General features: G+C 40.2%; 1 protein-coding gene across 5 annotated transcripts in view; it reads left to right on the forward strand.

Annotated features, from left to right (window-relative positions):
* LIN52 (lin-52 DREAM MuvB core complex component) overlaps window positions 1-15,169 on the forward strand; it is a 115,376-nt gene that overhangs the window by 29,782 nt on the left and 70,425 nt on the right. Inside the window, exon 6 of one of the 5 annotated variants that reach the window (XM_081229110.1) lies at window positions 2,650-3,305. The exons of the other annotated variants lie outside the window; for them this stretch is intronic. Coding sequence (XP_081085236.1) covers window positions 2,650-2,705 — 56 coding nt within the window. The 3' untranslated portion in view covers window positions 2,706-3,305. Of the gene's footprint in view, window positions 1-2,649; window positions 3,306-15,169 lie in introns of those variants that run through there. 5 annotated transcript variants of the gene reach the window in all.

Here is a 15,169-nt window from a genome sequence, read left to right on the forward strand (position 1 = left end):
TTGGGCATCTTTGTTGTGAAGGTTTAGGGAATCAGCTTTAGCACTGTACACAGTCTTTAGTGGCTTACTGTTCAGCATAGTTTTTCTTTTAAAGTTCATAGACCCTTTGTATAAATGAGTATATTGTAACTAATGTAAAACATGTGAGCAATGACTTTAAGTCCCTATTTCATGGATCCAAAACATGTCCACTGAAAGATTAGTATAATTGTTGGACATTTTGGGAGATTGTTTTTAAGAAGAAACTCTTTTTTTGGCTCATTGCCCAGCTTGCCAGCTTGCGGGATCTTAGTTCCCCAACCAGGGATTAAACCCAAGCCTGGGCAGTGAAAGCGCTGAGTTCTAACCACTGGACCGCCAGAGAAGAGAACCTCTTAAAGAGGCGAGAACCAAGGAATTATATCTTATCTATAATTGGTAGGTTGCAAAGCTTAAGTCTGTCCAGTTTAAAGAAAGCTTTGGAAGAGTATACTATCTTATTATAGTATACTAACTTATAGGAATTGCATTTTCAAACTATAGCCTAAGAAACACCTCTGTTTGAGGAAACTAAGGCTAGTGGAGAGAAGCATTGACCTGAATATAACCTAAGGGGAAGAACAATTACCTGAAGATAAGTAAGTAGGAGCCAGGTGATAAATAGCTAATAGGAAAGGACGAAATAGTGATTAAGAGCTTGGGTTCTGGAGTCATACAGCTTTATTATGAATCTCAATCTACCACTTAGGCAAGTAACTTAATTTTCTAAGCCCTAGTTTCTTCATTTGTGAAATGGAGATGAAAACCTTAGAATAGTAATTATCAAACTTTTTGGTGTCAGGACTTCTTTACACTCTTAAAAATTAATGGTGACCCCGAAGAGTTCTTGTTTATGTGGGTTATATGTATATTTACTGTTTCAGAAATTAAACAAAAATTTTAAATATTTATTAATTTACTTTTTAATTTTTTATTTATTTTTGGCTGCATTGGGTCTTTACTGCTGCACGCGGGCTTTCTGTAATTGTGGCGAGCGGGTGCTACTCATCGTTGTGGTGTGCGGGCTTCTCATTGTGGTGGCTTCTCTTGTTGTGGAGCACAGGCTCTAGGCTTGCAGGCTTCAGTAGTCGTAGCACGCGGGCTCAGTAGTTGCGGAACAGGGGCCCTAGAGTGTGTGGGCTTCAGTAGTTACAGTGCACGTGGGCTCAGTAGTTGTGGTGCGTGGCCTCTAGGGTGTGTGAGCTTCAATAGTTGTGGCGCATGGGCACGGTAGTTGTGGCTCGTGGGCTCTAGAGCTCAGGCTCAGAAGCTGTGGTGCACGGGCCTAGTTGCTCTGCAGCATATGGGATCTTCCCAGACCAGGGATTGAACCCATGTCCCCTGCATTGGCAGGCGGGTTCTTAGCCACTGCACCCCTGGGGAAGTCCCTAATTAATTTAAAAATAAGAATAAAACTATTACATGTTAGCATAAATATTTTTATGAAGAATAACTATTTTCCAAACAAAAAATATTGAGAAGGGTGGCAGTTTTTACATTTTTCAAGTGTCTGTAATGTTTGGATTGATAAAAAGTTGGATTTTCATATCTGCTGCTTCTTTCAATGTGTTATGATTATCTTTTGTTAGGTAGTCTCTAGAAAACTTCACTGTTCACTTGTGAGAGAATATGTGAAAAAGGCATCTTAGTATCATATGTATAGTTTTGAACTCAGGGACCCTCTGAAAGGGGCTTAGTGACCCCCAGGGTCCCCAGAGGTTTCCTGACCATTCACTTTGAGATGTTACCTTAGAGTATTGTTTTGATGATTTAACACAATATTATTTATAAAACCTTAGCATAATGTTGGCACTCTATAGGTGCTTAAAAATATTAACTGTTGGGCTTCCCTGGTGGCGCAGTGGTTGGGAGTCCGCCTGCCAATGCAGGGGACACGGGTTCGTGCCCCGGTCCGGGAAGATCCCACATGCCGCGGAGTGGCTAGGCCCATGAGCCATGGCCGCTGAGCCTGTGCGTCCGGAGCCTGTTCTCCGCAATGGGAGAGACCACAACAGTGAGAGGCCCGCGTACCGCAAAAAAAAAAAAAAAAATTAACTGTTGTTATCATTATGGGCAGCATATGAGAAGTTTTAAGCATAGTAGGCATGTAATCATTTACTTTCTTAAAAGGCTCACTTTGTCAACATGGTAGAAGATGGATTGGTAATACAGAAAAGTGGTATCAGGGAGACAAGTTAGATTTCTTTTAACTTCTCAGTGAAAATGGAGAATAGGGATGGGTTCTAGAAGTCTGAGTGGTAGAATGGAAAGGCTTAGTGACTGATTGGGTATACTGGGATCAGGGAGTTCTGGGCAGTAAGAATGAGGAATCAAGAGTGACTCAAGTTTCTGGCTTGAGTAAATATAGGAAGAAGAGCACCTTTGAGAAGAAAGATGGGGGAATTCAGTTGTAAGTGTAAGTGTAGGCTATCTAGGTGGATATACCCAGGAGATAGTTGAATGTATGAATCTAGAGCACAGGAAGTAGAGTTTTGGACATCATCAGTTTGTAGGTTCTAGTTTAAGCCACAGGTGGGAAGAAGATCAGCCAGGGAAGATGTGTAACATTAAAACAGAACCCTGGGGACTTTCCTGGTGGCACAGTGGTTAAGAGTCTGCCTGCCAATTCAGGGGACATGGGTTCGAGCCCTGGTCCGGGAAGATCCCACATGCTGCAGAGCAACTAAACCCATGCGCCACAACTACTGAGCCCACGTGCCACAACTACTGAAGCCCGCGCACCTAGAGCCCGTGCTCCACAGCAAGAGAAGCCACCACAATGAGAAGCCCGCGCACTGCAATGAAGAGTAGCCCCCGCTTGCCGTAACTAGAGAAAGCCCGCGTGCAGCAACGAAGACCCAACACAGCCAAAAATAAATAAATACATAAAAGACTTGACCTTTCGGGAAAAAAAACAGAACGCTGGTGTGGTAGGCAGCCTCTATTTATGCCTTTGTGTGATCTTCTCCTCTCGAGTGTGGGCTGGATCAGTGACAGCAAAAGTAATGGAATGCTACTTCTGAGATTCAGTTACAAAAAGACCATGACTTCTGTTTTGTCCCCCATCATGCCCTTTTTGGGGAAACAAGCTGCCATGTTGTGAGTGTGCAGAGAAAAACTGACTCGGAAATTATAAGATTCTGGTCATTGGAAACAGACCTATTCTTCTACGTACTAACTTGACAAGTTACCTCTCTCTGAGCCTCATTTTCCTTGTCTGTAAGATGAAGGTAATAATAATACTTACTGGGTTCTTGAGAGGATTAAATTGGACAATGATTATAAAATGCCTAGTATGAATCTTCATGACCTTGGATGTAGCCATGAATTCTTACATATGACACCAAAAACACAAGCAACAGAAGAAAAAATAGATAAATTGGATTTCATTAAAGTTTAAAACTTTTGTTCATCAAAGAACATTATCAAGAAAGTGAAAAGGCAACCATTGAATTGGAGAAAACTTTAAAAAAATTGAGATATAATTGACATATAACAGTTTCATGTTACAATATAATGATCACCACAGTAAGTCTGTCATCACACATTGTTACAAATTTTTTCTAGTGGTGAGAACTTTAAAGATCTGCTCTCTTAGCAACTTTCAAATATATAATACAGTATTGAAAGAATACTTTCGCAAATCCTATATCTGATAAGAGTCTAGTACCTAGAATATATAAAGAACTCTTATAACTGAACAACAAAAAGACAGACAACCCAATTTTAAAATGGGCAAAGGACTTGAGTGGACATTTCTTCAAAGAAGAAATACAAATGGCCGATAAGCACATAAAAAGATGCTAAACATCTTTCATTAATCATAAGGGAAATGTAAATCAGAAGCACAATGGGATACCACTTCACACCGACTAAGATGGTAATAGTAATGATAATAATAATAATAACAGAAAATAACAAGTATTTGCAAGGATATGGTGAAATTGGAACTCTCATATATAGCTGGTGGGAATGTAAAATGGTGTGGCCACTGTGAAAGTTTGGCAGTTCCTTGAAAGGTTAAACACAGAATTACCATATGACCCAGCAATTCCACTACTAGGTATATACCCAAAAGAATTGAAGACAAGTACTCAAACAGATACTTGTACACAAATGTTCATTCAGTACTATTCATGATAGCCAAAAGATGGAAACAAACTCAAACGTCCATTAACAGATGAATGGATAAACAAAATATGGTATATACATACAATAGAATATTATTTAGCCATAAAAATGTAGTACTGATACATGCTACAATGTGGGTGAATCTCAAAAACATTATACTAAATAACGGAAGCCAGACACAGAAGATCACATATTATTCCATTTGTGTGAAACATCATGGGTATGTAAATTCGTAGAGACAGAAAGCAGATTGGTGGTTGCCAGGGACAAGAGAGAGTGGGAAATGGGGAGTGACTGCTTAATGGGTATAGGATTATTTTGCAAGGGGGGGGAGTGATGAAAATGTTTTGTGACTTGATATAGGTGGTGGTTGCACAATATTGTGAATATACTAAATGCCATTGAATTGTACACTTTAAAATTCCTTTTAAGAATTTGAATTCACCTCAATAAACAAAAATGCATAGTATGGTATGTGACACCTAGTAAGCTATTGACAACTTTTAGATTTTACTATTGCCTAGTGCACCTTTATCAGGAATTTAGCTGTGTGATGTTGGGCATCAGCTTCCTCAGTTGAAAAATGAAGTTGTTGGAGTAAAGACCTCTCAGATCCTTACAGCATTAGGATTCTATATTTTAAGACATAGTATTTAATTCTTGTATAGGAAAGACCCCCTGTTACTCCTCCCATGTGTCTCCTTTACTCACACATCTCTAGCACACTCACAACACGACACTGGATGTGTGGGAGTTTTTTGTTCCTCACACTAAGCAATTCTGTGACATCAGCTAGGTGTTCTACAGTTTAACTCTATTCTGACACTATCTACCTGGAGATCGTATCAGATTCCACAGATTGAGGGCTGGGTCCCTCAGGACTCCCCTCTGCCCCCCCCATCAGATGCCAACTATAAGTCCAGGTTGTCACCTGTGCTTTGGTTGTAAATCGGATGTTCCCACAATCCGCTCCTCAGGTTTGATTAATTTGCTAGAGCAGCTCCCAGAACTCAGGAAAACAGCTTACTTACTGTTTACCAGTTTATTATAAAAGGATATGATAAAGGATACAGTGAACATCCAGGTATGTGGGGTGGGGCATGGAGCTTTCGTGCCCTCTCCAGACGTGTCACTCTCCCAGCAGCTCTACATGTTCACCAACTAGGAAGCTTTCTTATGGAGGCTTCAATCATGTAGTCATGAGACATTATTAACTCCATTTCCAGCCTCTCTCCTCTCTGGAGAATGGAGGTCGGGATTGAGAATGCCAAGCTTCTAATCATGGCTTGGTCTGTCTGCTGACCAGCCCCCATCCTGGAGTACACCAAGAGTCACCTCACTAGAACGAAAGATACTGCCGTCACCTAGGAGGTTCCGAGGGGTTTAGGAACTTTGTGTCAGGAATCGAGTCAAAGACCAAATGTTAAAATAAAAGATGTTTCTAACACTCTTAGGAAATTGTAAGCGTCTTAGGAGCTTTGTGCCAGGAACCAGGGGCAGAGACCAATGTATATGTTTTCTATTATCTGACTTTCATACAGCAAATATTTGTTGTGTATATCCACGGTACTGTGCTAGGCAGCAAGGACTTGACAGTACATAAGACAGAGATGGTTCCTGCTATCATAGGGCTAACATTCCAGTAGATAAGGCATTACACAAATAATGATTTGCCACTAAGCTTTCCTAAGTACAACGTGGGGCAGGAATAGTTCTCCTGAGAAAAAAGATATTTAGGTATGAAGAATGAGTAGAAATTAACTGAGTGAAGGGAAGGGAGATACGCTTTCTAGAGGAAGTATCGAAATCTGGTAGTGAGAAGGAGCATGGTGCCTTTGAAGAACTGAAAGAAGGCAAATGTGACTGGAACTCAGACAGTGACTGCTGAAATAGACTGCTGGATCATGTAAGACTGCTCAGTTGTGTTAAGGATGTTGGACATTATTCTAAGAGCACTAGCAAGTCAGTTAAGGGCATTAGCAAGCAATATTCAGGTTTTGGCCATGTAGAGAATGGTTTGGAGGGGGGCATGAGAAGAACTACAGACTAAGTAGGAGGTCATTGCAATAGCCAAGACTGTGGTGCCTAGAACTAGGGTACAGATAGTGGACAGGGAGAGAAGTCCTTGAATTTGAGAGTGATTTAAGACAAAGAATAAGTCTTGATTGATTGGCTGTGGAAGATGAGAGAAGGGGGAGGGAGGTGTCAAGGATGACTCCAGGGGCTTCCCTGGTGGCACAGTGGTTAAGAATCCACCTGCCAATGAAGGGGACATGGGTTCGATCCCTGGTCTGGGAAGATCCCACATGCCATGGAGCAACTAAGCCTGTGCACAACAACTGCTGAGCCCGCGTGCTGCAACTACTGAAGCGCGCACACCTAGAGCCCACGCTCCACAGCAAGAGAAGCCACCACAATGGGAAGCCCGTGCACAGCAACGAAGACCCAATGCAGGCAAATAAATAAATAAATATTTTTTTTTAAAAAAAAAGGATGACTCCAAGATTTCTCACCTGGGCATGTAAGTCAGAGGCATGCAGACAACAATGGAAGGACTTTTGCTTTTGGCTCAGATGGAATATCAGGGACTAGATTCACCTTCCCACCTGAAACAGTTTTTGTTAATTACAAAATATATGAACAGTGGTTTTTAGGAAACGACATCAGGCAACAAAAGATAGTGATCCCTGAGAATTAGGAAGTAAATGAGATGAGTGCTGTGATTGTCTCAGCTTACTGCTTTGAGAGAGTTTCCAGGCTGCAGTGCAGGGAGGGGAAACCCAGGCAGAGACCAGCAGGCTCCCTGAGTTGAAGAAACAGAGCTAAGCATCTGGAGAGACCAAGACAGCTAGAGGTCAGGACAGAGTACCGGAGGGGAGAGGGCTGCACAGAGAGAACCCTGGAGATCTGCAGAGGGTCCTCCTAAAGTAATCAGCTGAGTACTGATCAGTGCAATCTTGTGAGGAAACTACTTGAGGCTCAAGAGAGAACCATCTGAAAGGATTACAGGGAACAGTGGCTGGCACCACAGGGTTTATTCCCACCAGCCAGACTGGAAAATTCTCATGAGTCAGAAGGGTTTGCCTCAGTAGTGGTGAAAACATTTGTTAAAACTTACCAGGCTGGACACTTCAAATATGTACAGTTCATCATATATGAATTATACCTCACTAAGGATCGATCCATCAATCAATCGATTGATTGATTTAATTTTTTTCCCTCTCCCCTCAAGGATTTATTCAATTCAACACACATTTAAATTAACTAAAATGAGCCAATCACTGTGCTAAAAGTTGAGGGATGCATTGGTAAGCAAGGCAATCACGTGGAAGACACACATCAAACAGTTACAAAAATAATCTGTAGTGAGGGTTGTGATGAGTGCTGTGAAGAAGAAGTATAAGATTCCGTAACAGCAGATATCTGGGGGCTTCCCTGGTGGCACAGTGGTTGAGAGTCCGCCTGCCGATGCAGGGGACGCGGGTTCGTGCCCCGGTCCGGGAAGATCCCACATGCCGCAGAGCGGCTGGGCCTGTGAGCCATGGCTGCTGAGCCTGCGCGTCCGGATCCTGTGCTCCGCAACGGGAGAGGCCAAAACAGTGAGAGGCCCCTGTACAGCAAAAAAAAAAAACAAAACAGCAGATATCTGTGAGACCTTTTCTGATCTATAGGTGGTGACCAGAGAAGAAAGGCTTTTCTGAGAAAGAGACAAAAAGTCTGCAGTCTGTCGCTAAAGCTTTCTTAGAAAGAACAGTAGTGGAGGAACACATTTGTAAGGGGAGACAAGTTGTTTTTTTTTTAAATTGAAGTATAGTTGATTTACAATATTGTGTTTCAGGTATACAGCATAGGATTCAGGGTTTGTTTTTTGAGTTTTTTTGCAGATTTTATTTCATTATAGGTTATTATAGGATACTGGTCTAATTTTGTGTGCTATACAGTAAATCCTTGTTGCTTATCTATTTTATGTATAGTAGTTTGTATCTGTTAATCCCATACTCCTAAATTTCCCCCTCCCCCACTCCCCTTTGGTAAGCATAAGTTTGTTTCTATGTCTGTGAGTCTGTTTCTGTTTTGTATATAGATCCATTTGCATTATTTTTTAGATTCCACTTATAAGTGATGTCATACAGTATTTGCCTTTCTCTGTCTGACTTATTTCACTAGGCATAATATTCTCTAGGTCCATCTATGTTCGCTGCAAATAACAATATTTCATTCGTTATGGTGGATTAATATTCCAATTTTTATATATATATATATATATATATATAATGGGCACTGGTGTTGCTCCCGTGTCTTGACTATTGTAAATAGTGCTGCTATGAACATTAGGGTGCATATATCTTTTCGAATTAGTTTTTGTTTTTCTGCATATATACCCAGGAATGGGATTGCTGGATCATATGTTAGCTCTATTTTTAGTTTTTTTTAATTTTCTTTTTTTTTTTTTTTTTTTTTGCGGTTCGCAGGCCTCTCACTGTTGTGGCCTCTCCCGTTGAGGAGCACAGGCTCCGGACGCGCAGGCTCAGCGGCCATGGTTCACGGGCCTAGCCGCTCTGTGGCATGTGGGATCTTCCCAGACCGGGGCACGAACCCATGTCCCCTGCAGCGGCAGGCGGACTCTCAACCACTGTGCCACCAGGGAAGCCCTATTTTTAGTTTTTTAAGGAACCTCCATACTGTTTTCCGTAGTGGCTGCACCAGTTTACATTCCGATCAACAGTGTACAAGGGTTCCCTTTTCTCTACACCCTCTCCAGCATTTATTATCTGTAGACTTTTTGATGATAGTGATTCTGACTGGTGTGAGGTGATACTTCACTGTAGTTTTTTTTTTTTTTCAGTTTCTACTTATTCTTTTTTTTTTTTAACTTTTTTTTTTTCTTTTGTGGTACTCGGGCCTCTCACTGTTGTGGCCTCTCCCGTTGCGGAGCGCAGGCTCAGCGGCCATGGCTCACGGGCCCAGCCGCTCTGCAGCATGTGGGATCTTCCCGGACCGGGGCACGAACCCGTGTCCCCTGCATCGGCAGGCGGACTCTCAACCACTGCGCCACCAGGGAAGCCCTAACATCTTTATTGGAGTATGATTGCTTTACAGTGTTGTGTCAGTTTTTGCTGTATAACAAAGTGAAACAGCTATATGCTTATGTATATCCCCATATCCCCTTCCTCTTGTGTCTCCCTCCCACCCTCCTTATCCCACCCCTCTAGGTGGTCACAAAGCACTGAGCTGATCTCCCTGTGCCATGCAGCTGCTTCCCACTACCTATCTATTTTACATTTGGTAGTGTATATTTGTCAATGCTACCCTCTCAACGTCATCCCAGATGACCCTTTCCCCTCCCCATTTCCTCAAGTCCATTCTCTACGTCTGCGTCTTTATTCCTGTCCTACCCCTAGGTTCATCAGAACCTTTTTTTTTTTTTTAGATTCCATATATATGTGTTAGCCTATGGTATTTGTTTTTCTCTTTCTGACTTACTTCAATCTGTATGACAGACTCTAGGTCCATCCACCTCACTACAAATAACTCAATTTTGTTTCTTTTTATGGCTGAGTAATATTCTACTGTATATATGTACCACATCTTCTTTATCCATTCATCTGTCTATGGACACTTAGGTTGCTTCCATGTCCTGGCTATTGTAAATAGTGCTGTAATGAACATTGTGGTACATGACTCTTTTCTTTTTTTTCCCCCTTATTGTTTGTTTGTTTCTTTGTTTTATTTTATTCATTTTTTTATACAGCAGGTTCTTATTAGTCATCCATTTTATACACATCAGTGTATACATGTCAATCCCAATCGCCCAATTCATCACCCCCACCCCCCACCACCACTTTCCCCCCTTGGTGTCCATACGTTTCTTCTCTACGTCTGTGTCTCAATTTCTGCCCTGCAAACCTGTTCATCTGTACCATTTTTCTAGGTTCCACATATATGCGTTAATACACGATATTCGTTTTTCTCTTTCTGACTACTTCACTTTGTATGACAGTCTATAGATCCATCCATGTCTCTACAAATGACCCAATTTCATTCCTTTTTATGGCTGAGTAATATTCCATTGTATATATGTACCACATCTTCTTTATCCATTCATCTGTCGATGGACACTTAGGTTGCTTCCGTGACCTGGCTATTGTAAACAGTGCTGCAATGAACATTGGGGTGCATGTGTCTTTTTGAATTACGGTTTTCTCAGGGTATGTGCCCAGTAGTCGAATTGCTGGATCATATGGTAATTCTATTTTTAGTTTTTTAAGGAACCTCCATACTGTTCTCCATAGTGGCTGTATCGATTTACGTTCCCACCAACAGTGCAAGAGGGTTCCCTTTTCTCCACACCCTCTCCAGCATTTGTCGTTTGTAGATTTTCTGATGATGCCCATTCTAACTGGTGTGAGGTGTAGTTTTGATTTGCATTTCTCTAATAATAAGTGATGTTGAGCAGCTTTTCATGTGCTTCTTGGCCATCTGTATTTCTTCTTTGGAGAAATGTCTGTTTAGGTCTTCTGCCCATTTTTGGATTGGCTTGTTTGTTTTTTAATATTGAGCTGCATGAGCTGTTTATATATTTTGGAGATTAATCTTTTGTCTGTTGATTCGTTTGCAAATATTTTCTCCCATGCTGTGAGTTGTCTTTTCATCTTGTTTATGGTTTCCTTTGCTGTGCAAAAGCTTTTAAGTTCTATTAGGTCCCATTTGTTTATTTTTGTTTTTATTTCCATTACTGTAAGAGGTGGATCAAAAAAGATCTTGCTGTGATTTATGTCAGAGTGTTCTTCCTATGTTTTCCTCTAAGAGTTTGACAGTGTCTGGCCTTACATTTAGGTCTTTAATCCATTTTGAGCTTATTTTTGTGTATGATGTTAGGGAGTGATCTAATCTCATACTTTTACATGTCCCTGTCCAGTTTTCCCAGCACCACTTATTGAAGAGACTGTCCTTTCTCCACTGTACATTCCTGCCTCCTTTATCAAAGATAAAGCGACCATATGTGCGTGGGTTTATCTCTGGGCTTTCTATCCTGTTCCATTGATCTATCTTTCTGTTTTTGTGCCAGTACCACACTGTCTTGATTACTGTAGCTTTGTAATGTAGTCTGAAGTCAGGGAGCCTGATTCCTCCAGCTCCATTTTTCGTTCTCAAGATTGCTTTGGCTATTCTGGGTCTTTTGTGTTTCCATACAAATTGTGAAATTTTTGTTCTAGTTCTGTGAAAAATGCCAGTGGTAGTTTGATAGGGATTGCACTGAGTCTGTAGATTGCTTTGGGTAGTAGAGTCATTTTCACAATGTTGATTCTTCCAATCCAAGAACATGGTACATCTCTCCATCTATTTGTATCATCTTTAATTTCTTTCATCAGTGTCTTATAATTTTCTGCATACAGGTCTTTTGTCTCCTTAGGTAGGTTTATTCCTAGATATTTTATTCTTTTTGTTGCAGTGGTAAATGGGAGTGTTTCCTTGATTTCACTTTCAGATTTTTCATCATTAGTATATAGGAATGCCAGAGATTTCTGTGCATTAATTTTGTATCCTGCTACTTTACCAAATTCATTGATTAGCTCTAGTAGTTTTCTGGTAGCATCTTTAGGATTCTCTATGTATAGTATCATGTCATCTGCAAACAGTGACAGCTTTACTTCTTCTTTTCCGATTTGGATTCCTTTTATTTCCTTTTCTTCTCTGATTGCTGTGGCTAAAACTTCCAAAACTAGGTTGAATAAGAGTGGTGAGAGTGGGCAACCTTGTCTTGTTCCTGATCTTAGTGGAAATGGTTTCAGTTTTTCACCATTGAGGATGATGCTGGCTGTGGGTTTGTCATATATGGCCTTTATTATGTTGAGGAAAGTTCCCTCTATGCCTACTTTCTGCAGGGTTTTTATCATAAATGGGCGTTGAATTTTGTCGAAAGCTTTCTCTGCATCTATTGAGATGATCATATGGTTTTTCTCCTTCAGTTTGTTGATATGGTGTATCACGTTGATTGATTTGCGTATATTGAAGAATCCTTGCATTCCTGGAATAAACCCCACTTGATCATGGTGTATGATCCTTTTAATGTGCTGTTGGATTCTGTTTGCTAGTATTTTGTTGAGGATTTTTGCATCTATATTCATCAGTGATATTGGCCTGTAGTTTTCTTTCTTTGTGACATCCTTGTCTGGTTTTGGTATCAAGGTGATGGTGGCCTCGTAGAATGAGTTTGGGAGTGTTCCTCCCTCTGCTATATTTTGGAAGAGTTTGAGAAGGATAAGTGTTAGCTCTTCTCTAAATGCTTGATAGAATTCGCCTGTGAAGCCATCTGGTCCTGGGCTTTTGTTTGTTGGAAGATTTTTTTATCACAGTTTCAATTTCAGTGCTTGTGATTGGTCTGTTCATATTTCTATTTCTTCCTGATTCAGTCTTGGCAGGTTGTGCATTTCTAAGAATTTGTCCATTTCTTCCAGGTTGTCCATTTTATTGGCATAGAGTTGCTTGTAATAATCTCTCATGATCTTTTGTATTTCTGCAGTGTCAGTTGTTACTTCTCCTTTTTCATTTCTAATTCTATTGATTTGAGTCTTCTCCCTTTTTTTCTTGATGAGTCTGGCTAATGGTTTATCAATTTTGTTTATCTTCTCAAAGAACCAGCTTTTAGTTTTATTGATCTTTGCTATCGTTTCCTTCATTTCTTTTTCATTTATTTCTGATCTGATTTTTATGATTTCTTTCCTTCTGCTAACTTTGGGATGTTTTTGTTCTTCTTTCTCTAATTGCTTTAGGTGCAAGGTTAGGTTGTTTATTCGAGTTGTTTCCTGTTTCTTAAGGTAGGATTGTATTGCTATAAACTTCCCCCTTAGAACTGCTTTTGCTGCATCCCATAGGTTTTGGGTCGTCATGTCTCCATTGTCATTTGTTTCTAGGTATTTTTTAATTTCCTTTTTGATTTCTTCAGTGATCACTTCGTTATTAAGTAGTGTATTGTTTAGCCTCCATGTGTTTGTATTTTTTACAGCTCTTTTCCTGTAATTGATATCTAGTCTCATAGCATTGTGGTCAGAAAAGATACTTGATACAATTTCAATTTTCTTAAATTTACCAAGGCTTGTTTTGTGACCCAAGATATGATCTATCCTGGAGAATGTTCCATGAGCACTTGAGAAAAATGTGTATTCTGTTGTTTTTGGATGGAATGTCCTATAAATATCAATTAAGTCCATCTTGTTTAATGTATCATTTAAAGCTTGTGTTTCCTTATTTATTTTCATTTTGGATGATCTGTCCATTGGTGAAAGTGGGGTGTTAAAGTCCCCTACTATGATTGTGTTACTGTCGATTTCTCCTTTTATGGCTGTTAGTATTTGCCTTATGTATTGAGGTGCTCCTATGTTGGGTGCATAAATATTTACAATTGTTATATCTTCTTCTTGGATCAATCCCTTGATCATTATGTAGTGTCCTTCTTTGTCTCTTCTAATAGTCTTTATTTTAAAGTCTATTTTGTCTGATATGAGAATTGCTACTCCAGCTTTCTTTTGGTTTCCATTTGCATGGAATATCTTTTTCCATCCCCTTACTTTCAGTCTGTATGTGTCTCTAGGTCTGAAGTGGGTCTCTTGTAGACAGCATATATATGGGTCTTGTTTTTGTATCCATTCAGCCAATCTGTGTCTTTTGGTGGGAGCATTTAGTCCATTTACATTTAAGGTAATTATCGATATGTATATTCCTATTCCCATTTCCTTAATTGTTTTGGGTTCGTTATTGTAGGTCTTTTCCTTCTGTTGTGTTTCTTGCCTAGAGAAGTTCCTTTAGCATTTGTTGTAAAGCTGGTCTGGTGGTGCTGAACTCTCTCAGCTTTTGCTTGTCTGTAAACGTTTTAATTTCTCCATCAAATCTGAATGAGATCCTTGCTGGGTAGAGTAATCTTGTTTGCAGGTTTTTCTCCTTCATCACTTTAATTATGTTCTGCCACTCCCTTCTGGCTTGTAGAGTTTCTGCTGAGAGATCAGCTGTTATCCTGATTGCGATTCCCTTGTGTGTTATTTGTTGTTTTTGCCTTGCTGCTTTTAATATGATTTCTTTGTGTTTAATTTTTGACAGTTTGATTAGTATGTGTCTTGGTGTATTTCTCCTTGGATTTATTCTGTATGGGACTCTGTGCCTCCTGGACTTGATTAACTATTTCCTTTCCCATATTAGGGGAGTTTTCAACTATAATCTCTTCAAATATTTTCTCAGTCCCTTTCTTTTTCTCTTCTTCTGGAACCCCTATCATTCGAATGTTGGTGCGTTTAATGTTGTCCCAGAGGTCTCTGAGACTGTCCTCTGTTCTTTTCATTCTTTTTTCTTTATTTTGCTCTGCAGCAGTTATTTCCACTATTTTATCTTCCACCTCACTTATCCGTTCTTCTGCCTCAGTTATTCTGCTATTGATCCCATCTAGAGTATTTTTCATTTCATTTATTGTGTTTTTAATCGATGCTTGATTCATCTTTAGTTCTTCTAGGTCCTTGTTAACTGTTTCTTGCATTTTGTCTATTCTATTTCCAAGATTTTGGATCTTGGAAATAGAATCTTGGATCATCTTTACTATCATTATTCTGAATTCTTTTTCAGGTAGACTGCCTATTACCTCTTCATTTGTTAGGTCTGGTGGGTTTTTATCTTGCTCCTTCTCCTGCTGTGTGTTTTTCTGTCTTCTCATTTTGCTTATGTTACTGTGTTTGGGGTCTCCTTTTTGCAGGCTGCAGGTTCGTAGTTCCCGTTGTTTTTGGTGTCTGTCCCCAGTGGCTAAGGTTGGTTTAGTGGGTTGTGTAGGCTTCCTGGTGGAGGGGACTAGTACCTGTGTTCTGGTGGGTGAGGCTGGATCTTGTCTTTCTGGTGGGCAGGTCCACGTCTGGTGGTGTATTTTGGGGTGTCTGTGGACTTTTTATGATTTTAGGCATCCTCTCTGCTAATGGGTGGCGTTGTGTTCCTGTCTTGCTAGTTGTTTGGCATAGGGTGTCCAGCACTGTAGCTTGCTGGT

The sequence above is a fragment of the Mesoplodon bidens genome (assembly GCF_964165515.1).
Source record: "Mesoplodon bidens genome assembly, chromosome: 3".
In the NCBI taxonomy this organism is placed as follows: Eukaryota; Metazoa; Chordata; class Mammalia; order Artiodactyla; family Ziphiidae; genus Mesoplodon; species Mesoplodon bidens.